Consider the following 27,999-nt stretch of genomic DNA (forward strand, 5'->3'; position numbering starts at 1 on the left):
ATAAGTTTAAAAGAAATTAAAAATATAATCAATACATGACAAGATAAGTGAGCAGAAGATTTGAGTTTCACTCATAGGAGATCAAAGGATATATTATTCCATAATGACATCTACTGCTAAAGGAAACTATTACAGAATGTGGAAAAGATTGATAATTAAACTGGATTACAAAAGAAGGAAAAGTTCACATTTCTTCTAATATGAAGCAGCAGGGTATAAAGTTTTAATCAAAACTACAATTTCTGGAGTTTTTTTTTTTTAAGAAAAAAATCAGTCTCTTTTACAGTGATAATAACCAACTACATTTAATCGCCTCCCCCACAGGTATTAGAGTTTCATAAAGTGTCGGGAAAATCTGATCTTCTTTAATTAAATTTGAAGTTTTCTGGATCATAAATAGAGCGAGAGATGGGATGCTATTCTGTGCACATATGCAGAGGAAAGGCAGTGAAATGTGAAGAACTAATATTCTTGAATGAAAAGTAATAATGCTTGAAAGGTAACAGTCTAATATATTTTCTTCATGAAATTACTTACAGGAGCACCTTTTTCTCCTGCTGGACCTGGGGGACCTTGGGGCCCTGGGCGACCTGGTAAACCAATTGGACCAGCTGTACCTGCAGAACCCCGTTCTCCTGGTGAGCCCTGGTGATGGAGAAAAAAGATATTATTAATAATGAAGAAATTAGTGCTCTCCAGTTTAAAAAAATTCTCTTTAAAATTAATTTCCTAGCTCTCTGAAATAACACCATAAATATACTGAAGACTATTTAAAATTTGAAAGATAAACTTTCTTTTATTCTTCAGATTGTCAAGATACCTAGTAAGTATTATCAAACACAGTTATTAAAGAAAAAGAATGATCATTCAACAGGTTATTAAATTTGGTATTTCATCAAATTTAAGCACCTTGAATATTTTGCATATATTTTCTTCTTTAGCTTAATTGCAATGGTGCAGGTATTGTATACAGTATACTGTGATGTCTGTGTCACTGAATGAAGATTGAATTGGTGAAGCATGTTTCCTAATGTCTGGTACCGACTCTACAATTTGGTCTTTAGAATTCAGGCAGCTGTCATATTGAACGTTGTCTTGGAAAAAAAGACAGCAATACAGATTTCTCCTTATCTTGTAACCAGTTCTGTGTTACAGACATATATTCTGCATATGACTTTAAAAAAATTCTCAGTTAAAATAATGTGAACAATTAATTAAACATGATTTTTATGTCTATCTAATCTAGTGCAACAAAAATATCATTTTGAAGAGGAGCTAAAGGAAAAAGAAAAGTGTAGGTTTAATCTTTTACCTGCCTCAAATAAACTGTCATTTTACTTGTAATTGATTGTTATTTGATCAAAGTAATCACACCATGATCAGTTGTTGGATTAGACTTTTAGAAAAAATGACCATATATAATATGTATGTATATATATATTTACATATATATCACTGCTTTCTTTAGAGAACAAACTATAACAAGGTTAGTTCAGAAATGCATAATCTCTGCTCTTAAAGGATAGATGTTGAAGAGCCTTATTTCACAATGGAACGGAAAAAAAATAACTGAGGAATCCAAATATTTTTGAAAGAGATAATATAGAAATGGAAAAGTCTTTCAGAAAACATATTTCTCACGTAATTTTTTTAAAAATGTTATCCAGATAAGTGAAACAGTAGGTTTTGTTCTTATGAATTTCATTGTGCTAGCTTAAGACATTTTTAAAAAATCATGTATGACTTCATGAATGACATCATAATAATGTATTACTAACCAGGAATGTATATGTATGCACATATGTATACATACATGTATGTGTGTATACACACACATACCATTGAGCTGTCCTCACAAGCTACAGAAAATAAAGCATGTCCAGTAGAATTTTTTAAGCATCTTTGAATGGACAATTAAGCAAAAAACAAATTATATAGTTTTAGGGAAATAAGCAAGAGTGGTTGCTTGACTAAAAAATCATCATGTGTTCAACTTTTTAATTTTTTTAAACAATAAATCAGGCTCATATGTGTTGATATTTTTGTAGTAAATATTTAATGACATGTAAAATCATGCTAATTCCTGTTGAGATGCACCCTGATTAGTCTATAAAATCTAATCTAAATTACTTAGTCAATGATCCCAATATGCCTTTCCTATTTTAATTTCCACTACTCCTCTATTTACACCTGTTGCTTCAGTCATATTGTGTTTCCTCCTTTTCCCCAAACAAAAGATGTTCTTTTGGAACACAGAAGTTTGCTCAGTCTGAATTCATATTCTCCTGTTGAGAAATGTTTTCCTCATCATCTCCTCGGATCAATGTCCACCTTTCTTTCAAAGACTGCTTCCACTAATGTTGAATTTTGGCTTGGATGCATTTAAATGCGATTATCTTTACATTCCCTAAGCCTAACATCATGCTGATTTCACATTTCAGAGAAATATATTCATGCATACCTGTGTTTATATGTGTGTGTACATATACAGGTACACAGACACACAGACACAGACACAGACACAGACACACACACACACACACACACACACACACACACACCACAGAGTTTGACTAACCATTTTCAAATAATCATTCTTGAGCAACCCCCACCTCCACCCCAGCCTCCTTTCCCTCTAAACAATTCTTTAAAACATATCTATTACCTATCTTGTCACCTGACATACTATTTAAGTATGTATTTTCTTATTATAATACAAGACTTAAAAAAAGAAAGAATAGCTGTAAACATTTATTAGTAAGACACAACTATATTTCCTGCTTTCATTAGACAAATCAAGAATCTAAATTATGTCCTCTAAAATTTGGCTATTTTATGGCCTAATGAGGTAGGGTAAAGTGTCTGAGAGAGGCAAAGAGGGAGCTATATCATCAGCATTCCATTGTAATGTAATATCATAAAACAAAGATCCTATTAAAGATACCAGTAAAACATAAGTATATGAAGTTCCTCTGGAAATTTTTTCTTCCTCTTCCTTTTCAAATGTTATATAATTAACATGTTTAATTTCTAAACTCTCTAAATGATCATGATGGTTCCAAGTACTTGAAATATTTAAGCCTAAAATTCAAGAAAAGACATTATGGACAATCATGGCAGCTCTAGTTGAAGGCTTGAACATTGGCTGAGTTAAATTAAAGCCTAAAAACCCTGACTTTGGTTTCCTCATTCCCTTCTACAATTGAGTGAGTCCTAACTCTAAAACAGTGAAATTTCCTTCATCTCTGTGTATTCTCCATGGGATGATCTGCTTAACACCTACTAGACACTTATTTAACAATCATGAGTGAGAAAGGATTAATATCAGCATGCTGATATGATTTGCCTATTAAAAAAACTCTTAATTTTTAATACCCAAAAGATAGTGATGGGGAGGGACACTGAAAGTGAATCAAAAAACTATAATATGTAAATAAAATTTTAGGAAATTGAGGATGATTAGGTAAGAAAGGCAAGATGCTGGCCTTAAATCTGGAGGAGAAGGGTGTCAAGCAGAAGAGGGATTAAATTAGCTCAATGCAGTTCCAAGAGTTAAATTAGAATCAGTGAATAGAGAAAAGAATGTAAATTTCAGCTGGGTGGTACAATGGATAGAGTTCTGGACCCGAAAATAGGAAAACCTGAGTTCAAGTCTGGCCTCAAACACTTACTACCTGTGTGACTGTGGGTAAATCACATAACTATGTTTGTATCAGTTTCTTCATCTGTAAAATGAGCTAGAGAGGGAAATGGCAAACCACTCAAGAATCTTTGCCAAAAAAATCCCCAAATGAGGTCACTGAAATGACTGACCAACAACAAAAACCACAAAATTCAGCTTGGAACAATGAAGGATGTTCTAACAACTGAAGTTATGTAAAAGTAGATTTTCATATGAAGCAATTAGTTCTCCAGCACCTGAATTCTTTAGGAAGAGAGGCACTCTTGTGTAGTGGATATAGTGCTGTAACTGAAATCAGAAAAACCTGGATTCCAAACCTGACTCAGATAATTACTAGTTATGAGATCCTAGAATCATCCTTTAACCTTTCTTTCCTCAGTTTCTTCATCTGTAAAAATGAGGAGGTTGTTCCTAATGACCTCTAAGGTTCCTTTCAGCTCTAAACCAATGATTCTGGACTAGATGACTACTTGTTAAGGACACTATAGGAAGAATTATGAATTGGCTGAGAGATTGAATGAGTAGACCCCTAAGATCCTTTCCAAATCTTGGATTCTTTATGGGATTTTTCTTTTTTTTTCAGGTCCATTCTTTTTGCTTTCTTTGAGTGTGCATGTATAACAGAGTACCTGGATTCAAATTGTGTTGTGCCATTTACTTTCCACTTGCAAAATGATGAAGACATCGCAAACTCTCTTACTCAATTTCCTCATCTTTAAAAGGTGTTTGAATTTGGTGCTTCAGAGTTCTTTCCATCTCTAAATCTATAATTTTGAAATCATAAATGTTCAGCTACCTTCAGTTCTGTATTCTGTTTCTAATTACTTATACATAAATCATATCTATTTAAACAGGCAAAATGTTTGCTTATTTTGTTTATCCCTACAATTTTGCCCTCTACTTGACTTTTCGAAAATGTTAGTTTTTTTGCCCTGGAAATAGCCTGAGTTTCCTTATTTTAAAATGAGAAGGTTGGATCACATGATCTCTACGTCTTAATGCCCTGATCTCTATGTCCCAGTATTCTATGATCACAAATGCATTAAATCTTTAAAGCATTCAAAAGATTACTACTAAGTATACTTTAAGAACTGAGAGAAAGCAGATGAATAAGTAAGAATTGTTTTTCAAAGAAAGAAATAAATGAGGACATTATCTTTGATTTATCCATCTTCTGATGATTTTATAATGCTACTTGAGTTAAGGCAATCTTCATAATCTATTTAGATGATTATCTTTCATACTTGTGTGGAAATTGTTTATGTCATTTCTCAAATTATAAACTCATAAAGGATACAGGCTCAATATGAGTGCTTTTAGTTCACAATATATGATGGAAAGTACCTTTATGTGACAAGATATTGAAATGAATGAAAACATATAAATCAAAGATTTTCCATTTATATTTCCAAACTTTTTGTGACTGAGGCTTTCTATTATTCTTAAAATCTATTTATCTTCTTGGGAATTGCTAACAAGAAAGGAAATTTCTTCCCAGTGGTTGCAATGGAAAGCAATATTTTAGTCACTCTAAATCTTTTATGTTTATATACTCATTAGCACATACAATTAATAGAAACCAATCATTGATTGATTTGAATGACATAAATTACCATACACTGCTTCAATGAAAATACCACAGCATGAGAATAATTAAATATAAATAATCATTTATTAAAATTTCTAGCAGTGTGATTTATTAATAATACTTACAAGTGGACCAGGCGGACCCTGGGGACCTTCCCCACCTTTCAGTCCAGGAGCACCCTAAAGGAAAGGAAAATTGAATATTGGTAACTAGAATATAAAAAGGAAGGAGATTATGATTTATACGGAAAGAAAATTGTTAACCCAAAGGATTTTGAAGAGCAAATATGATTATTAGATAAAATTAAATTAATAATAGAAAAATGAAACATAAGGTTTAATTATTTTACAATCTTATATATGGAAAATGAGTCTTCATTTAGTTAAGATCTAAGAAAATGTCTCAGTATAAAGCTTACTTCCTAGTCTTTATCTACATGTAAATACCTGAGCTCCTGGAAGGCCTCTTTCTCCTGGGAAACCACGAAGTCCTGGTGGGCCATCTTTCCCTGAGATACCTTGAGGACCAGGGTCACCCTATGAAGATGCAGTAAGTATTTGAGAAAAGAGATACAATGATGCCATTATTAAGCAATGATTACGCCCACGGTAACTAAACATTAAATCTTGACTTTGGACAATGATGAACACATTCAATGGAAACTACGTATATTAAATAAAATGGCAAGTAGACATAATTAGATGGAACTCTAAATAACTATATTAAGCATAAAATTAATATGAACAATGGAGATTTTCTTATGGAAGATTTTTAAAATCATGAATTTTTAAAGTTAATTTAGTATAAAAGCAATAGTACATATCAATAGAACCAAATTTCCTTTAGAACTATCTTTAGTATAAAGAATATTTTTAAAAATATAAACCATCTGTTAAAATAGACTCACATCATATATTTTCCTTATAATTTTATATTTTTGTAACTTGTATTTTATTACTTAAAGAAGCATTGGATAATGTGTAAATGGTTATAGAAAAGCAATAGGCTGATGTCGAAAGCCTAATAATTCACTTAAAAATCCATATATTACCTTTGCACCCTCTTTTCCAGCTGCACCAGGAAGTCCTTGCTCGCCAGGAGGCCCTGGAGGTCCAGGATGACCTCGTTCACCTATTGGACCAGTCTCACCAGTTGGACCCTGAATTAATTAAAGAAAAACTCAGTACAATGACTGCTGATATACAACTAAGAAACAAATACAACAGATACTGTATGCCTTTCCCTAGAAATCTCATCCTGGAAGCTCATAACAGTATTATAATTCCCACAATGGAAGTACATGCCATCCTTTTGGCCTCTCTTTCTGAATGGAAGTCTCCTTCCAGAGCCTCCACTCAAGGAGATCACTCAGACCAGCCATGTCTTCATTCTTCTCTAGGCTGCACTCTGGAACACGACATCTATCAGGGTGCCTTCCCACATTCTCCTATCTGTCTTCAGTTTTTTCTTCTGTGTTGCCTTCCCCAATTAGAATATTAGTTCCTTGAGGGCCAGGATGTTCTTTCTGATTGTATTGCATACCCAGCACTTCACCCAGTGCCTAGCACATATCAGCACTTGATAAATGTTCATTGATTGACTTATTGAAGTCTATTAAAATGGATTTCAAGAAAATCATTGATTCTCAAAATGGATTTTTAAAAAATCATGATTATCAACATTTGGTCACTACTAGAAGCTCCTATAAGGCTATCCGTGCGGTTCTCAGGTTTATAAGAACACACAAAGTCAATTATCAACTTGTGTAAGACTGACATGATCCTGATTTCTCCATCTGCTTTCATTAATTATTTTTTCAATCTATTTTCACAGAAGATATCAAGATCTGTGAAGATAAAACTCAGGATTTAATCTGAAGTGATTTTACTTAATTTGAAAAGTAAGGATAAGGAGGGTATACTATGTGTCAAAAAATAAAAACGAGTATACAAATACAAATGTGGAAGGATTTATCCTTTATAAGTATATTAGGAAAATTCAATCAGTGAAGAAGTGTTTACTTAATACTTGTGACAACTCAAAATTCCTTAGCATTGCATTTAATGCCTTTTGCTATCTGTTTCTAATCAATTTGATGGCTTACTGATTGACCTCTCTCCATTTCTATTTCACACTATTTAATATTCTCCCATTCTATACCACAGACAGACCTGCTGTCCTCAACATTTCATCACTCATTCATGTTTTTGAAGTTGTTTTTCCCTTGTTATTAAAGAGGACCATGCCTGGGATACCCTCCTTCCTTCCTTCTATCTTCATTCAAGGCTCAATTTGGGAACTACTTCCTATAGTATGTCTTCCTTCTATTTTACATGTTTACATGTTGTGCAGCCCTGCTTAAATATAAACTTTTTAAAAAAGATTGTTCTCCATTGTGTTTTTGTATTTCCAGTGTGTAGTAGAACACTTCACATGTAGTAGACACTTAGTAATTTCTCATTAGGTAGGATTGCATTGTTGTTTAATAAATGTTGGTTAGATTTCATTGTTTCCATTCTAATGGCAGCAGTATAACATAGTAACAAAAGAAGGAAGAAAGGAATACTCTGGGCAGTTAGTTGGCAAAATGGATAGAGTATCAGACCTGGAGTCAGGAAGCTGTAATTTTCTGAGTTGAAATCTGGCTTTACACATTTGCTAGACAAGGTGCTTAATCCTGTTTGCCCCAATTTCCTCATCTATAAAATGAGCTGGAGAAGGAAATGGCAAGTCACTCCAATACCTTTGTCTAGGAAACACTAAATAGAATCGTGAAGAGTTGGACGTGTCTGAAAAACGACTGCACAACAGCAAAAAATATTGGTGGTAGTGTAGTGTCTAAGGAGGGAGGTTGTAGACCTCTGCTCTGGTTAGTTACTATGTGCCATCAGTTCCGGTACCCACATTTTAAGAAGGATATTGAAAAGCAAAAGGCTATCCAAAGGAGGGTAGAGGGTGATTAGGATGAGGTTTGAAACTACTCCATACAAAAACTGATTAAAGGAAAAATGTATATTTAGTTAGGAGAGTTAAAGTGTTATTAAAGTGGATGTCACTACTGTCTTTAAATACATGAGGCTGTGTGTATAAGATTTTGATTTGTTTTGCTTTACCTCAGGGCACATCATCATAAGCAATGGATAGAAGTTACAGAGAGACAGATTTTGCTTCAATTAAAGGCTCAATTATTTTTGTGTCTTGTGAAAACTACCCAACATGAAACACTCAAAGCTTCCCATGGTTTGTATCAATGGAGATTTTCAAGAAAGGATGTCATAGAGAAGAGTCCTGTTCAGTAATGGGTTAAATTATTTGATTTTTGAGGTCCCTTCCAATTCTGATATTCTATGTTTCTAAGAGAGCAGAAAAGAGGGTGAACAGAATTTTGATTGGTTTAGAAATCATCAAACAACCATGTCATGGCTAATGACAAAAAAGAAGTATGAATATATTTCTCTGGGTAGAGAAAAATACATGACAATTATCTTTACATTTTTAAAGGGTTATTTCTTCAAAGAAGCTTTATAGGCTTATAGTCTTGAAAGCAATAGCTGTCAGGAAAAGACAGGCAGAGTTTTATTCAATATGAGAAATGACTTTCTAACAATTTCCCAAAATGGAATGCATTGCCAAATGTGGCAATGAAAACATAGGAGTTTGATTTAGAAATGTCTAAGATTCCTACCAACTCTGAAATTCTCAAATTAAATAATATTGTTTCCAATTTTGGAGTCCAATATGAATTTATCTCTACAAGAACCAGGCTAGGGAATGTTAACTAAAGAGCTGAGAACTTAAAATAGATGAGATAGGTCTTACTGCTCAAAGGAATAGGATATGCTATTTTCTAACATCTTTCATGTCAGTGGGCTTAGGATACTGAGTATTTCTTTGAGAATTAGCATGATGTCTACCTAAACGTTCATTGTTTAGTCTTTCCCTTTGCACAAACTGGCTTCATCAAGTGTTCCCCTGCTTCCCACCTTCAGAAATGCATCTTGTATATGAGCTGTGGACTTAGTTTCTAGCCCAATATGATCCTGAGCTTCTCTTATGGACCTAGTCCAATCACATCCCTCTGGAGAGGAGAGGTAAAGAAATTTACAGGACTAAAAGTCAAGAGGACCTGTGTTCCAGTCCTGCTTCCAACCCATACTGACAAATCATTTAATCTCTGAGTCCCTGAGGCAATTGTCTATATCTCTAATTTGTTTAAAAAAAAAACAAAACTACTGATCTACATAAGTAGGGGTATCTTTACAAGAGAGTTCCCTGTCCCTGATAAAATCATAGATCTAGACCAAAGCAAAACAACAACAAAATCAGGAATAATTCAATAAATCACTTATTCGGGTGATATAAAAATTGACCTAGATTCTCCACATTCTTAAATTTGTTGGGAATTCCAGGGGCCAGAATGAGCTCCCTAAACAACTTCTCCTGACCAAACTAACCATGATCCCTATTCCTAGAGGTGAGTTCTGAGATGTATGCCTGAGGAATCCTGAAGCCAGGGAGAAGGGATTTCCATTTGCTTGAGGTTTGTGGAAATAAATAATCAGCTGCATTCAGTTGCAGCAAATGCCACATTGAAAAATGCCAGGTCATTTAAGTGCCTCCAGAGAGTAGATAATTTGTGGTGCTGCCATTTAATCAGCTTTCCCTTAAACTTGTTATGGCAAAAGAAGACTGACCACTTGTGCTCTAGCTCCACTTAGAATAAAACAAAAGAAATGGATTTAAGCTAACACATGAAATATTTCATTGAAGTCTAAAGAAGAATTCCAGGACAAGGCTGTTGAGCAATAGGATGTGTTCATTAGTTATCTTGTATAGTGTTATTCTCTGAAAGTCTGTTAAGGACTATGAAATATTTTCTGGTGGCTGGGATGTTTGAAGTACAATTCTACCTGAAGGAAGTGGTTTTACCTAGTGACCTTTCCAGTCTTAAGACACATTAATTTGATGATTTCTGGAATTCTACAATTCCATACAACTGATACGATCTCTATTCCAGTACCACATAATAGTGCTAAATAAGTACATGTTAACTGATTTCATTATTTCACAGAAATAAAGACTTAGAAAGACTTCAGGGGTCATCTAGCTTGATACTAATCCAAAACAAGATTTTCCTCCACAGCATACCTACCAAATGACCATTTAGCCTCTGCTTAAAGATCTCCAATGAGAAAGAACAACAACCTCTCTAAGAAGCTAATTCCTCCCTGTGAACAGCTCTATTTTATCCTGAGTTTTTTCATTACATCAAGCTTAAATTTGTCTCTTCCCAACTTTTGCTCATTAGTTTTGGTTATATCCTGTGGGACAAAGCTGAATAAATTTTTCCATGATGCCAGTTCTAGCAGCAATCATGTTCTCTCATCCTCCCAAGTCTTCTCAATAAACAAAAACATCTTAGAACATCTTGCTAAGTGCTAGGGAGGCACCTAGATGAATTAATGCATAGAGTGCTGGGCTTGGAGTCAGGAAGACCTGAGTTCAAATCTGGCCTTAGACACTTATTAACTATGTGACCCTAGGCAAGTCACTTAACCTCTTTGCCTTAATCCAGTCATAATATTCCTGGTTCATCAACTCATATATTATGAAACTAAGGCTCTTCAATATCTTTGTTGAACATTTGGGATACTTTCCATTTTATGGCTGTTTTACCAAAATGGGTCACTAAGACCTGAAGACAACACACTAGATGTGACCTGATCAAGGAGAGCAGCCTTTGTTTAGTTCTGGATTCTCTATACCTCTTAAAATGCAGACCAAGATTACATTTCTCTTTCTTGGTGTTTTTATCACTGTATTTATTTATGAAGAGCTTATAGTCCACTGAAGCACTCCAATATTTTTTTCAGCTCAAACTTCTATCTAGCCATGCATCCTCCATTTTGCCATTAAGTAGTTGCTTTTAACCAGTGTGAATTTAAATTTATTCCTGCTAAATTCCATTTTATTTAATTAATTTGGATCAGAGGGGAAAGGTACCTTAGAACTCATCCAGTCCTATCCCTTCATTTTAGAGATAGGTTAATTGAACCTAGAAAGTTAAGTGACTTGCCTATAATCATAAGGGTAAGTGGCAAAACCTGCATTAAAACCCAGGTCTTGACTCTTAATCATAGGGCTCTTAATCATAGGGTCTTTCTCCTATATGATGCTGCTTCCCTTTGGCACTACTGTCCTTTGGGAGTATAATTGATTCACAATTGAATGAGTGCTCTCATCAAGACAAAAATGAAGAAATCTTTGTTGCTATAAAAGGGGAATAGAAGGAATATTAATTATTGCAATAAATTTAACTCCCATGAAACCACTTCTTTGATCTTCCACAAAACCCTGCCTGTGTTTGAAACAAGCAAAATTCTGGGCTCTATAAAGCTCCAATAAATAGTAATAATTCAGTAAACATGCATATTCAATAAAGCACACTTGATATTTTTTCTGACTTGAAGAGAAGGAATAGATAACACATGCCTTCATCAGTTTCAGATGCCTCCAACTAGGCATGAGAGGTTATCAAAAAAGGGTTTGAGGTTTAGATAGATTCAGATAAGTCCCATGACATTTATATTCCTATTCTACTATGTTGCCTTTCTCTTCCTCAAGCATTCCAAATAAAAGCAATAGGTTTTATATTATGTTTTTATAATGTTCTCCTGGAAAGCAGATTTTGAAGTTGTTTGCCATAGGTTAAAAATAAATCTTTATCTTAATAGTAACCTCAGTAGCATGCCCTTTAGGCAATACTACTCTTAATTAAAATTGATGAATGGCAAAGCAATGGAGAACCTATCTAAAGCAAGGAAATTTGCATTTTCTTTCTACTGTGTTGCATCAAAGAGGGGAGTAAGTTGGATTGTGTTTTTCCGTCTTAATGAATAGTGACAAAGCTGCATTAGATTCCAGTCACATTTTATGTCATATTCCCAACGCATATATTTTGTTCAAGTATTGCTTTTTAAACACAGACACTTGCACACACACTTGCACACACATTAATCTACTTTTGTTCTTAAGAGTGTTCAGTAACTACTCATTCTCCAACAGTATTTCATTAATAGGAGTGAAATTCCACCCTCAGGTATAATTATATAAATCCTTTGAACTTCAAGTCAATTACAGATCAAAATTTAACCCCAAGTATTTGCTACTTTTCAGAAATAGATAAAAATATTTCCTGTTTTTAGCTGTTTTCTTTAACTTAATGCATTTTACCAGGCAAGCTTTTTAGTTCATACGTTGCCTGCAAAAAGATGTTGGTAAGGTGGGGTGTAGCAGAGGGATAAATAGAATTAATCCCCAAATATTCAGATGATAACTATCAACTCTATGGACTCATATTTCCTGGAGCATTTTGAACACTTTACCTATCATACAGCAAGAATAATTTACATCCTAGTGCTTAGGAAATTGAAACTAAATGTCATATTAAAAATAAAACAATAAAGATAAATCTGTTGGGGGGGGGGGAAGACAAATAAAATATATTACAAACAGGAAATTCTCACTTTAAAATGGAAATCAAAAGATAGTGTGATTGAGTCAACCCAAGTCAGGAAGGAGAGGATTCAAGTTGCCTTTGATGTATAATAGGGTGAACATGGGTCAATCATTTAGTTTCCCAGGATCTTTGGGAAACTCTCTAACAGTAAACTTCAGACAAGTTGCTGATATGCATCACTGGAGAGAATTTCTACAGTAAAATTTCCTAACCAAATGAAATCATAGGTCTGGATGAAATCAAGGGAAAAAAGGAGTATGCAGATGCATCACATAATTTCATAACCAACCCCAAAGGATGCTAATATGGGCACAGGGTTTTTCTTCATAGCCCAGCCAACAAGTGGTCATTTAGTACTTGCTTGAAGAGTTCTAAGGCATTTCACTCTACCTTTGGATAGCTCTAATCATTAAGGAATTTTTTTTTTCTGTGAATGCTATAGGATAGTATTATAAGTGAGTACTTCACTAATTAAAACTTCTTGGTTGAAGCCACCATATAATGTGTTGGGGGTGGAAGCTCAATTCCATGTGGACAGTCTCGGGCGGGTAAAGGTGGGAACTTCTAAATCTTAGAGTTCTCATGAGGCCCCCCAGGAAACAGCAGGGAATCAAGGAGTGAGACCGAGCTATCTCGTGTATTTCCGCCTCTTCCTGTGAGAACGTGATGGGAGAGAGCATCCCCGCCCTCGAGACTGGCCCGGATCTGGGCACACCTATTGTTATCTAACAGGCACGGTATTCAGGTGCAAACTATGCGGCAGGAGAGCTTAAGTAGGGTCAGGAAAGCCCGAAGGTGCTCTTAGCACTGAGGGGTCCTTAGAGGACAGAAGGCCCCTTTTCCTCTCTTCGCTCTTCCCTCTCCCCTCTCTCCCCACTTCCACTTCTGCTTTCATTCTCTTACTGTAAGATCTTTGCCTCCTTGGGAGATTTCTCTCTCTCTCCTAAGGAAGAGTTCCCCCTGCACATGTAACCAGGACCCTGAATAAAGCCTAACCCTTGTTCGACTCCGGAAAGTCTCTTCTCTCATACGTTTGTCGGGTTTGGCCAGCCGAAGACCTGCGATATAGGTAAGGTAAGACTCGGGTAGCCCTCAGGCCTCTAGGTCTGGCAATAATGAATTCTGGTCTATGGCAAAAAAAAAAAAATGTTATAGTTCAATCCTAAAATACATTTAATTTTGGATTATCTGATACTTCACATAATCCAAGTTACTGCTTCCCTTTACTAGGAGTTGATCGCATTATTAAGTAGAGACTGAACCTTACATATGTAAAAACTGAAATAATAAAATTAATCCCATTAATACATAATATCCTCAAGAAATAGTATCATGTTCAGAGAAATTAAAAGTGTAAAGTATCAGAAAATCCTAAAATCTTAAAGGATATAATGTAAAATGACCTACCTGTGGTCCAACAACACCACCGGGTCCTGGAGGACCTGTTTTGCCTTGAAATCCCTAAGGAATGAAACATGACATTTACTAGTTAGTTACATATTATTAAAAAGTACATTAGGTAATGGGATAGCTCACAGTTGAAGAGAAAGTTGTTTTTCAGTAATATACTCTCTCAAGCTATAAAAGTTTTCATATTCATCATTTTTATGGATACTTAAAATTGAAATACTGTATCTATCACAGGACTTTCCAAAGCTCTTTTGCTGACTATAATTAAGACTGATTTTTCTGAAAAGATTCATTAGGTTATACTAATAGCATAAGTAAGCTAAGGTTTTATTTTGTTCAAAGGTCTAGTCCTCTTAAGTTGACTAGTAAAAAAAATGGATGGGAAAAAAACAGAAACAAAGAATAAAGAGAGGTATTCGCCAGCAAGAAAGACAAAGAAACAAATGCAGAATACGTGTGTGAAAACATATATGAATAGCTGAAAATGTCTGATATAGAATAGAAAAAAAACTAAGATAGGATATAGGCACAATGTAATAAAAATGAAAGTTTATGATAAGTTTGATAGTAACAAGTAATTTTAGAACTAAGCTTGTATCAAAGCAACAAAATATAGAATTCCCATGTGCTGGATTTGTAATTGAAGTAAATGATTTAGATATTTTTTGAATTGTTACTGTTCTGAATCACCAGGAAACAATTTTCTTGACGTTAACATAATTCTTCCTATTATCTACTTCATACCCAGCACTGTATCCCAACAGTCTGATATAATGGAACAAGTAATTAAAAGACACTTATAAAAAAGAATGGTTATTAGCATGAGGAGATGCCATTTCAGGGATAAATTGAAACACTTAGCTTTAAAAGCCCAAATGAACACTGGGAGAGAAGTAGAAAGTGGGAAATAGGGAGAGAAAGGAGAGACAAAGAAAAAAAAAGAAATAGAGGTGTCAAGGAAAGAGAATAGGATACCAAGAGAAAAGGAAGAAGAGAAGGAATTATCCAGTTCATATGATGTATGAGCTTGACATAGGGCTTTAACATAGTTTGTATTTTATTGTTCATTAATTTGGTCTATAAGATTATTATAAATGATATCTTTTACTTTGAACCATAGTGAGGACTTAATAAATATTTATTGACTGATCAATGGATTTCTGATTGGCACTTCAAGGAAATAATTGTAAAATCTTGTTAGAGTCCACTTTAAACCAATGAGAAGAAATACGCATAGCTTTTGCAAAAGACTTATTAACTGAACGATGTAATCTTGATAGAAGAAATGAGATTAGAACCATAGCATATAACCATGATGGAGGGAATACTTTTGTATCATGAACTGTTAGATGAAAAACTATAGATACAGCCTTTATAGTGGCATATTTGTGTATAGAAGTATAAAAAATTTGAACACGTGTTAATCAGCACATTGTAGTGACTATACACTATAAGTGGCCTTAAAGTCAAGAAGATCTAGATTCATATCTAGATCTAGCTAGCTTTGTGAGTCTGGAAGCTGAACTCAGTGCCCTAAGGAAAAAAAAAATATTGCCCAGCAGTTTTCAAATGACATTTGTAGAGAGAATCTTACCTAAGAATTCCTCATGTCAAGGAAACTGGAGTTACAAATGATATCTCTCAACCAACTAATCAATCAATCAAGATATATGTATACACATATATGTACATAGATGATTCAATACTAGTACCAAAATTGGACTTGGTGGTATTGTTGAAGACAAAAAGATTTCTCCTGTTCTGTAAAGTTATTAATACCATTATGGTTCTATTTATTCTATATCTGCTATGTTGACAAAAGTCAACTTATTTTTTTAAATGAAGAGTAAGTCTAAGAAGTTTTTCTTTTCATTTTTTGTTTCAGTTTTTTTTAACATTATAGAGACAAATATATTGACTGATTTACTAAATTTTCACTTTTCTTCTAGTTTATCTGACATCAAACCATGTAAAGATATTTGAGTAATTGAGTTTTAGAACCTTGCATCTTTAATGGTCAAAGGGTTGATTTAGGTTTTAAAAAAGAGTGTAATTTAAGTTGATTCTTGTCTTGAATTTAATTAATTTCACTATCCCGAGGTGATCGCTCAAGAGTAAAAGAATAGCTTTTAAAATCGGTTTCCCCATTATGATTAATTACATACAAGGAATGTGCTGCAAGTGCAAAGGGTAGAGGGAGGCCAATCAGAGCCCAAATCATTCTTTTCTCAAATCTTTATATATACTGAGAAATATTCTAAAATGTATACTTAGGTTATAGGATTTGCTAATGCTACAAACTTCAGAAATCTTCCCATCCAAACTCTTTGATTTACAGATGAGAAAATGAAGATTTTAATTGATAGATAGATGTCTCACTTATTCCTCTCAGAAAGAATTGAGAAGACTGGTTTCCAGAGTGTTAAGGAGGTGGAGTCAGAATTAAAAGTCAACAATTCCCTATTACCCTCAAAAAAAGCTCCATGTGTATTCATGAAATTTGGCCCAAGGTAACTTATAGACATATAAGGTTCATGTGAACTTGGATAGTTCAGAGTTGGGTATATTTTGAAGGCTAAAGAGCATGATAAGAAAACCATAAACAGATGACAGGTTTAAAAGTGGATTTCAAAAAGTTACCAAAACATATACAGTTGTAATCCAAGCAGTCTATTAGGAATTTAAATAAGATATTTAAATAATTCAGAAATGATTCTGCACAGATTTTAAAATTATGGCCACAAGATCTTCAAAATTTGTACATTTGGAGAAAAAAATGACTTTTTATTTTGAACATTTTAAAAGGAAACCCCAAAAATAACATTTTAAAAATGCAAGCACAATGGAAACCTGTGAAAATAAAAAAAATGAAAACATGGGATTTTCCCTACTCAAAGTGATTTATAGCTGTCTTCAATTGCACCAAGATGAAATAATCAATATTGAGCTATTTCCTATTTTGGGAATCTCCAGGAGACTAAGATCATTTGGGAGTCAATCAAAGATCTTGATCAAGACTTTTAGGGTAAAATTGTATTTGCCCTATAGGAAGGCCAAATTGTCCTCTTGGTCTTAGAACCATCCCAATCCCTAGAACTATTCCCAAATGCTGTAAGGGGGAGACAATATTTGCATGTAAATTTTTTAGATGCATCTTTAATGAATTTCAGCATTTAGTGAAATTCTTAGGGTTAGACACAGATGAAAAAATTCATGTAGCTAGGTCCCATTTATGAATACAGCTACCATTGTCCTGGGATCTGAATGTGAATATAAAAGCGTGAGGCTTGACAAATCTCTCATTTATTGGTAACATATACTCAATAAAATGCTACTAACTACAGGGTATGTATCAATTAGTGATAATCAAAGCTCAAAATAGCTGAATAAATTGGCCTCATATGTCTTCTTAACATACGATTGACAAAGGCAATTTTGCTGAAGACAAGTTGTCGATAACACAAGAATTAATTTGTAAATGTCAATAGTATGTATTAATATCATCTCAGTTTCTGTCAATTAGTTTTAAGAAGTCAAGATTAAGAGACTTTCCGAGGGTCACATGGCTAGAAAGTATCTGAGGCTAGAAGTGAGCTCATTTCCTCTTGACTTCAGAGCCAGCGCTTTATCCCTGTGCTACTTAGCTACCCTCTTAAATTCCTGATTTATATCTTGCCCCTAGACTCAGATGACTCTGGAGGAGAGAATAAGGATGATGACTTTGAGATGACTCTCTCACTTAAACCCAATTTACTTGCAAGTCATGGCATCCCCTTTCAAATGTCATAGTCCTCTTCGAGAATGAAGGACAAATAATAACCTTCAAAACCTTACTTTCTGCAGGAAGCCTTTCCTAATCCTCTTAGTTCTAATGCCTCCTCTCCGTTAACTATCCATTTATTCTATATAGCTTATTTGTGCATATTGGTTTTGAGTGGTCTCTCTCGTTACATTATGAGCTCCTTGAGGCCAGGCATGCCTTTTGTCTCTTTTTGTATCTCCAAGATTTAGAGCAATACCTGGCTTATGGTAGTTGTTTAATGTATACTTATTGACTTACCGATTCACTAACTTAAATACATCCCCCAAAATAAAATAAAGGAATTGTTATGTATTTTAAGCGCCTCTCCAATACTCTAATATTCACTAGGTATATTCATCAGCTTGTTAAGACCTTTCTCTTATTTATTGTTCCCACAGTGAAACTTCTTTTACCAATACAAGTGGGTCTTTTCTTTGCAATGCAAAGTTTAAGAGTTGCCTAAAGCACTAAGAGGTTTAGTTCAGTCATGCAGATGGTATGTGCCAGAGGCAGGACTGGAATCCAGATGTGCTGGGCTCTGACTGAGCGTAGCTTTTCATCCCACTATGCCATATTGTCTAGAAAGTAATACTATTTGGCATGTGTATGTGTGTGTGTGTGTGTGTGTGTGTGTGTGTGTAAACACACACATATATAATTTCCATATATGTATGTATATATAATACATATGCATATATTATTTCCATATATGTATATGTATATATATGTATGTTTGTATGTGCATGTATACACATAAATAATTTTCTTTGTGAACTGAAGTGACTCATTTTTAGTATAGAGGAGCAATTCTTGAGCCTTTGAAACCCAGAGAGCAGGATAGCAAGTCATCATCAAGTATCCTTGGCACTGAAGTCATCTTACAGTTGCATAGAAACAGAAGCACATTTTTTTTCCAGACACAAATTCAGCCTCTGCATTTTAGACACAGTGTGAAAACCATTGAAGCTCTAGATATGTTTTAATTTTTTGAAGGTGACTCTAAAATTTTCCTTAAATGTCAGTTTATACATATTTTAGAGGTAGTGTCCTGAAATAAAATCTCGATTTACTCATTCAAAAAAAAAAAAAAAGACTGTTGAAACTTGATGGAATTATGTTTGCAAACATGAAAATGATCTATGTCCTTTCAGAAAATAGATCTTATGTCCCTCAAGCAGATATCATCTCTGTGTGGAAGCCCAGACAATTTTGCACTTTTGTTTCACTAAATCATTCCTGATTATGATTTTGAAATTCCAGACTTTAATGTATCAAAATTGAAAACAAACCCAATATTTTATTTAGCTTATAAATTGGCATTTGGTTAAAAAAAAGACTTGGATTGCTGCTGACAGGCCTCCCCAAAGATACAAAATCCTTCAACAATTCAACAATAGAGATTACAATTAATTAGGAGATATATATATATATATATATATATGATATACTAGAAAGAGTATTAGATTTGGAATCAGATGACCAGGTTCATTGCCCCACTGTGCCACTACCTGTGTGATCTTCAACAAGTCACTGATTCTTTGGGCATTAGTTTCTTCATCACTATGTAACCAGAATTACAAACTAAATCTGGGGCCTTTTATGTGCTGCTGCTATGTAGAAAAAGATATGACTCCTAATCAGTGGACAGAATGTTGATGCACACTTCCAAACTATGTAAGGGGTAGAGTTGGTGCCAAAGATCTTGGATGAAGAGACATTTGTGGCTCATCAGGAGAAACACATGGAAAGATTGTGGAAGCTTGGAAACTGTAGACTTATAGGGAAAACCTGATTTCCTTGACTTCCTGATTTCCAGGATGCCTTCCTAGAGACTTTGATGAGAAAAAATTTCTCCTTGGGTGATAACAGAGTTTTTATTGAGCTTAAATCTTATCCCATTTCAATCAAAAAAACTCAGTGATCATTGCATATTTTCTGTTACATTCTAGTCTGTATACTTTCTATGACTTCTGTTTGCTGAGATCAATGGGTTTATGTATTTGTTACCATTTGTGATGATCTTTTGGGTAATCTCCATTTAATGGGAAGTGATTAAGTCAACAGATGTAATCTTATGACAGACTACTTCCTTAAGAGCAACCAGAGAAGCAGCTTTGTTTTAAGACCCTACCAAAAAATAATCTTACAGCAAGAACAGAAATAATGGAGGGAGAAGGAGGTTAATAGAAATTTAACTCAATACTGGAAATAATCAAGAGAAGGACCAAGCATCCATCCACACATGGACCTTCTCATGCTCCCTTTAAGGTAGAAATCACAGTTTCTCTTGGAGTACAGTGGCCTCTGCCACAATTCTTTACATTTTGACAACTCATGTGGAATATCTATCTTACATATAAAATGAGCGGTTTGTACAAGGTGACCTCTAAGATCTTGGTCAGCTCTAAACATCTGAACCTATGAACAAAAGATATTTCCAAACTGGCAGGATTTCAGTAACAGGAGTCGATTTCCCTACCCTCATATCAAGTCAATCATGGGTGTGCTTTCCGACCAACTTAGGATAACTAGTTAAAGTTCATTAGTAGTATTGTCAGGAAACTGATTTTGGCCAAAATATCAATCCCTTGGTTTTCTCATTAGATAGGAAATACGGGACTTCCTGCTTAATAATTTACTTCTAGTAGCAAAAAAACCCATCCGTTTACTATGTAAATTGTATGTCTGGGGAAAAGTAGCTATCACAGATTATGCTGTAGCTGGTTAGTAGGTCCTTTCATGGTTAATTGGTAGATAAAATAGGTCCACGCTCATTAGCAAAGGGCCAATTAAGCACTTTTACCATAGGTTTTTTTGAACTCTAAAAAAGATTCACAGATCTGTGGACTTCCCCAGAAGTGCTGGAATAGACATGATAGCAACTCAAAATCTTTCATAGTCCTATGGTTTGACAAAACAGTAGTTTTGTGATGTCAACAGCAACTTCCTAGATATTAATTTAAGGCGCATCAATTAGGTTTTTTCAAATATAATTATATAGTTATATAAAATATATACTTATAGAAATAATTATAGAAATTCATACAAAAATACGAGATCATATAACTTTGGATCATTTTATATTTTGTGATATCCACCAAAAAGCATGGCTCCCTTCAATAACAATACCTTAAACATCAGAGTGATCTATTATCAATGTCACTATAATAATTTCTTAGTTCATTTCAACAGAGAAATAGATCCTCTTAGAAGTTTTTTGTCTGTGGTCTTTGTTTTTTCTTAATAGGATCATAGATTCTGGGCTAGAGAAGACCTTAGAGATCACTAGTCCAACCCTCCTGATTTTTTAAATAAGGAAACTGAGGCTTACATGGTAAAGTGATATGCCCAAGGTCAAAAAGGTAGAAAATAGCAAAGATGGGATGTAAACTAAGGACCTTTTGACTTAAATCCAAAGTTCTTTCCACTGTATTATACTGATGGCTCAAAAAATTTTAGTAGAAATAATTCATCTGTTTCATCCTAATTGAGTAAACACCGTATGGGAATAGACTTTCAATGAACTAAGACATTAAAAAAGAAGAAAGGGAAGAGAAAGAAAGAAAAAAGCTATATATAACAGAAGTTATCAGTTTCTTATAAAATCATCACTCTTTTGCTGCTTTGTTTATTAGAATGTTTTTTTAAAAATTAAATTTACAGCTTTTTTAAGGAGAAAAGTTTAATTTAGGAAGTTAGATTCACTTACTGTTTCTCCACGTTGTCCTGGATGCCCAGGAAGTCCGTCCTTTCCAGGGGGGCCCTGAAATTGAAAATAATGAAAGTAAAATTATGTCAGGGATTTTCAGAGTCATCTGCTTTTTGGCTTAACCTGCAACAAGGTTAAGGCTAACATTTTTCATCATGACTTCTTGCCACAGGTATAGCATATTTTTAGATATTTAGTTGATTTGATAAATGGGTCCATGTGCAGTACTTTTGAAATGATATTTTATTACAGTTCACCAAATAATTCATGTACCTGGAAATCCATCTCCTACAGAAAATGGTCTTAGAAAAATTACAAATTTATATTTCATTTTTATGATTCCAAAAATTGATAACTGTATTAGAGACCTTTTGTGATTTTTCTTAACAGCTAAAATTGCTATTTTTTGGTAAGGTTGATTTTTTAAAAATGTATTTGAAAATACTGTATTCACAGTGGTTCTTTTCACTGTAGACATGTTACATTTCTGATAATTCATCCAATATTCACCATTCAAGTACTGCTTTCTACTTCAGTTCATATTTAGGAACATCAGTTGCCTGTGACATGAAGGCTGAGATAACAAAGGACAGTGTCCTCTAGTGGTCATGAGATACTTCTACTGAAAATAAGAAAAGGAGTGAAACACATGTTCCAAAAAAACAGTGGACTTTTTCTTTTTCCTTTTTCATGAGACTCACTGCACACAAACCAAAAGTTATGCCACACAATACAAGCCCTAAAGAGACAGGAGTTCTGCTCAGGGGGCTTGTTAAATTCCGCTGGAGTTTTAATGTAAATGAAGCATTGAACAGCAAGTTATTACTTTATGTGTATGGGAGAGAGAGAGAGAGAGAGAGAGAGAGATTTGAATAATCAGTTGAAGAGTGTAGCCAAAATAGATTGCTATAGGAATAAAGTAATTGTGATTTAGTTTTATTTTGAGACACCACACTGACACATCAAGAATTCACTTCATAATCATTTTGTCCTCCACTGCAATACTGGTTGAGTGAAGCACAGATCCAGTAATCAGGGATTTGGAACTGTTTGAATTCATGAGTGGATGTATGGCCAATACACATCCCTAGGCCTTTTTATCCCAGAAGGGAAAGTGATACACCATTCTTTTTAGTGAACAAAGGAAAACATTTTTTTATAATAAAAGATCCCTTATTTATGAATTTAAACTAACTTTGTAACTTAAAGATAATTTACTTACTGTTCTATTTCACACCTAAATGTAAATTCAGTCTGAGCTGAAGAGAAAAGTTTCCATTAGAAGAAGAGCTTTCTTCCTCAAAGCAGTGGCAATAAATTTTGTCCCAGTTTTGCCTACGACAGTCTTGGTTCACTCTGGAGTATAGGATCTGAGCTTTCATGGGTATTGGGAACATCCAATTGAGGAAATTTCTACCAATAGAGGTTAGCATCATCTTTACAAACTTGTAACCTTAGAGAATTACCTACAGTATTGAGAGGTTAGGTGATTTTCACAGAAGTGAGACTTGAACCCAGGGTTTCCCAGATTCACGACCAGCTCTCTATCCAATGGGATAATCAGACAGCAAGAGCAAAGGATAACTAATGATGCCTGTATGCTAGTATGCTACTACATAGACTGGAATATAATTTTAGCATATGCTATACTAAACTTCACTTAGTGTGAATAAATACAAAGCAAAGTCCCAGCTTTCTGGGTAGACTTCCAGTGGCAGATTTATGGGAAGATGTGGACAAGAATTATACATAGGATGCACAGGCATGAATGAGTTTTAATTTGCATTTTTGGAGAAATACCTTTGTTAATGAGATTTCAGGCACATCATTGTGCATCATTGAGTAGACCAGTATCAGCTGCACTTCAGGTACTACTACTTCATGAATTCCTTTATTTAGTCTTAAAAGTCAGGGCAGCTAGGTAGCACAGTGGATAGAGCACCAGTGCAGGAGTCAAAAGGACCTGAGCTCAAATCTCACCTCAGACACTTGATACACACTAGCTGTGTGTGACCTTGGGCAAGTCAATTAACCCCAATTGTCTCGTCCTGGGTCATTTCCAGGCATCCTGATGAATATCTGGTCACTGGATTCAGATGGCTCTGGAGGAGAAGTGAGGCTGGTGACCTGCACAGCCCTCCCTCACTCAAAACAAAGTCAAGTGCAAGCCATGTCATCATTTCTCTGATGGCATGGTCTTCTTTGGCAACGAAGGACTAACACACAACTTAAAAGCCAATATGGCAGATCAGAAAACAAATCATGGTCTGAGAAGTTCACTCATGACTGGATTTGGGTCTAGAAAAAAGTATTCTCTGTACCATGAGATTTAAAGCACTTTGTAAAAATACCAAGGCATCTGAGCCAGGATTTTCAAGTCTTTCTCTTATTCTGCCTCCTACTACTGTGCTATAGTAATAGGTATGGGACACAGTCTAGGTACTGCTTTAACAGGAATGATGCAAGCTCTTTACTTTTTCAATGGTGCTAGCTTTAACTATCCAAACTTCTGTTAGAGTCAACAACTCATTCTAAAGATTAAGGAGAGAGGATAGGAATTGATGGCTATCTCTTTTTTTCTGATGCCTTTCCATTGCATCTCTCCTCATGCAAACTACTACATAAAAATATAATTAATCAGTTTCACCCCTGGGGATGACTTCCTATTTAAAAAGCCAGATAATGGTAAGAAATGTATTTAACAAAAATCTAAGATCAAAAGTGTTCTTAGACTACTTAGCCTGGAAGAAGGGTTTATCTATCACACAACAAAGCTAATAATATATCATATTGATCTTTCACTATTCCTTTGAATAAATGGCCTCTAAGGTCCCTTGCAGTCATGAATCTATGAACTTATGATCCCACTTCAAATATGACTATCATATACTATCAGTGCATGACACTAATCTGTCAGGATGTATTTTACTGTCTGTATTTATTGTCTAAAATGGCAGCATGGAGTAGTACATAGAGTGTTTGTTTTGACATTAGTAAGAATTAGGTTCAAGTCTTATCTTTGTCAATTCTAGGTATATGATACTGGGCAAATCATTCGATTGGAATGTTCTTGAATTCCATAAGACTTTTCTACTAAGTTGTAATAGAATATGTTATAGTGAGGATTCTTTACATTCATAGGTGGGATTATATGATCACTGAGATCCTTTCCAACTCTTAAATTCTATATTCTGTTTGCTGGGTAAAGGTAAACTGCTTTCTGAGGATTCTCTAATTTGCAAAAATCATAGATGCCTTGATATGCTATGTGTCTTATTCACATGGAGTATAATATGCTTATGAACTTTGAATTCGGTATATTTGACTACTCTGTTGTGGGGAAGTAAGGGGGAAATGAAGGTAGCCTAAGTTATGTTGCTTAGATCAAGTAAAAAAGTGAGGTGACTATACACAGAGCTAAAATAAAGGGCTGGAATAGAATCATATATACTTCAAATGAAGGAAAAAAGGTATGGGGAGCAATCATGATCTCAGACAAAGCAAAAACAAAAACAGACCTAATTAAAAGAGATAATCAGGAAAACTACATTTTTCCAAAAGGTGCCACAGACAATAAAGTAATAGTATTTCCCTAATAAAGGCCTCATTTCTCAAATATATAGAGAACTGAGTCAAATTTCTAAAAATAAGAACCATTCCCCAATTGATAAATGGTCAAAGGATATGAACAGGTAGTTTTCAGAAGAAGAAATCAAAGATATCTACAGTTATATAAAAAAATGCTCTAAATCATTATTTATTAGAGAAGTACAGATTCAAACAACTCTGAGGTACCACCCCCACACTTATTAGAAATAATAAATGTTGGAGGGGATGAGGGAAAATATGTACATGCTGGTATGTACTGCTGGTAGAGTAGTGAACTGGTCCATTCTAAAAAACAAACTGGAACTATGCCCAAAGGGCTACAAAATTGTGCATACCTCCCTTTGATCTAGCAATACCACTACTAGATCTACCAAAGAGATCAAAGAAAAAGGAAAAAAATGTACAAAAATATGCACAAAAATATTTATTACAAATGTACATATGTACAAAATATTTATACTGTAGAAAATATAATATATACAAGAATATAACAGCTCTTCTTGTGGCATCAAAGTATTATCAATTAGGGAATGACTGAACAAGTTGTGGCATATCATATACATGCAGGATGGTTTCACAAGAGCATGAAAAAACCCATATGGACCAATGAAGAACCAGGAAATCATCTTGCATGGTAACTTCAATGTTGTAATGATTATCAACTCTGAAAGACTTGACTAATTTGATCAATACAATGATCCAAGAAAATTCCAAAGAACGCATGATGAAAAAAATGCTATCTATCTCCAGAGAGAGAACTTACCAGCTCTGAGGGCAAATTATTTTTGTTTTACTTATTTTTGCAATATGATAACAGGAAAATGTTTTACATGATTGCATATATGTAAGTTGTATTGTATGCCTTCTCAATGGATAGGTGAGGGGTGGGAAGGAATATAGAATTTGGAAATTAAAATATAAAAAGAAAAGAATGTTATAAATAAATAATAAATTTTTAAAAAGAGGGTAAAATTTTTATCTAAAGAATGACGTGTTTTTAAAATTGCAAATACATTATCAAATTTCTATTGATAAAATAGTCACCATCTTTGATCTGTCCCAGAAAAGGTTATTTTTTCTGCATAAGTGGGAGAAAACTGACCTGAGAAAAATTTTATACGTGCTAAAAAACTGAATAAGAACTGTATAGATTAATTTTTCTCTTCCCAGGGACACCTATAAGTTTAGTCTTTCCCAAATAAATAGAATTTAAAAAAAAACATTTTTATGTTTTAATAATGTTTTAGGTCTAGGTTCTCTGTTGTTGGAATTATTATATCAACTGAAGGTGCAATATATCAACAAAGTCTACTTTTATGGCAGAAGAAGTAGGAGGGGAAAATCTTCATTCCAGCATTCTATTTACTCAATTCAGTTATCTTTTCTCTAAAGAGGTCCTAGTATGATAAGAAGGAATTTATTTTATTTCTTCTAAGAACAGCTTTTTATTATTTTCCCTTCTGTATTTCAATCTAAGAAATGAAGATTTGCTTTTCCCTCTTTGAAAACTGACAGCAAAATATGCATGATAGGGAAATGACAGGAATTTTGATTTCATACTAATATTTTTGTCCTCTGGGGCTTATAGCAAAAAATCATATTCTTTGTTATTTAGTCAGTCAGTCAACAAGTATTTATATATTGCTACTTAACTCTTTGAAGTAAGAAAGTCAGGTCTCCGTAAATATATTATAAGTTCCTAGGGCACAGGAAAAACTCTTCATTCTTTTGTATAAATAACATTCCCTCAGTGCCTAGTCCAGTGTTATGTGCATAGCAAATAACAAACAGAATTTTACTGAATGAGTGCATTAGTGAATGAAAGAACTCATGAATGGATGAATAAATTAGGAAAGGCTGAGCAGAATATTCATCCACTTAGTGGCAGGATAAATACTATATAGATAGGGAGAAAATGTTTTCTATTACTTCCTATAGTGCATGGTATGAGCAATAGTTAAGTCTGTAAAGACTTTTTGGATTCTATTTTGTTCATGTCAACCCATGTATTTCATGGATTCAAATTATACGTACAGTAAGACCAAGTCTCTATGCTCATTAACTAGGGGAAGGAGAGGGGTTCTCAAAATTCTTGGCACTATTCCAGCTACAAGTTTTGGTTGAACCAACCAGAATAGGCTATTTAGACAGTTTTTGACTAGACTAATAGCTGCTTTGGGGTATGAGCAAACGAATTGTACAGTAGGATAGCCTGGAACTTACAAACTGAACTATTTTGCAAATGTATACAGACACCGTGTGGTGTATATAAGAAAGACTCAGTAAAAGATTTAGAAATTGTAGAAGTCATCATTTCTTCTTTGATCTTTATTATTCTCTGATAATGATTGAAAATTTCATAGGATCTTATTACAATGATGCCATGGAGGTATGAATAAGATTTATGCTCGACAAAGATGTTGCTGCTGTCATAAAGGGGTATCTAGGTGGTGAAGTGGATAGAGTGCTGTCTCTGGAGTCTGAAGGACCTGAGTTCAAATCCAGTCTCAGATACTTACTATCTCTGTGACACTGGATGAGTCATTTAACTCTGCTTGCCTCAGTTTCTCTATAAAATGAGCTAGAGACAGAAGTGGAAAATCACTCCAATATCTTTGCCAAGATAACCTCAAATGGGGTCACAAAGACTTAAACAAACTGATAATGATGGAAAAATCAA

The 27,999-nt window shown here is 34.3% G+C and overlaps 1 protein-coding gene across 2 annotated transcripts in view; it reads right to left on the minus strand.

Moving 5' to 3' along the window:
* The window catches only part of COL11A1 (collagen type XI alpha 1 chain), a 276,695-nt gene that overhangs the window by 82,694 nt on the left and 166,002 nt on the right, over positions 1 to 27,999 (minus strand). For both annotated transcript variants that reach the window (XM_072644156.1, XM_072644155.1), the window contains exons 37-42: positions 21,711 to 21,764; positions 14,197 to 14,250; positions 6,322 to 6,429; positions 5,717 to 5,806; positions 5,396 to 5,449; positions 538 to 645 (exon numbers count right to left, since the gene is read on the minus strand). In XM_072644156.1, the coding sequence (XP_072500257.1) occupies positions 538 to 645; positions 5,396 to 5,449; positions 5,717 to 5,806; positions 6,322 to 6,429; positions 14,197 to 14,250; positions 21,711 to 21,764 (468 nt within the window). The remainder of the gene's footprint in view (positions 1 to 537; positions 646 to 5,395; positions 5,450 to 5,716; positions 5,807 to 6,321; positions 6,430 to 14,196; positions 14,251 to 21,710; positions 21,765 to 27,999) is intronic.

Source organism: Notamacropus eugenii, chromosome 2 (assembly GCF_028372415.1).
Source record: "Notamacropus eugenii isolate mMacEug1 chromosome 2, mMacEug1.pri_v2, whole genome shotgun sequence".
Taxonomy (NCBI): Eukaryota; Metazoa; Chordata; class Mammalia; order Diprotodontia; family Macropodidae; genus Notamacropus; species Notamacropus eugenii.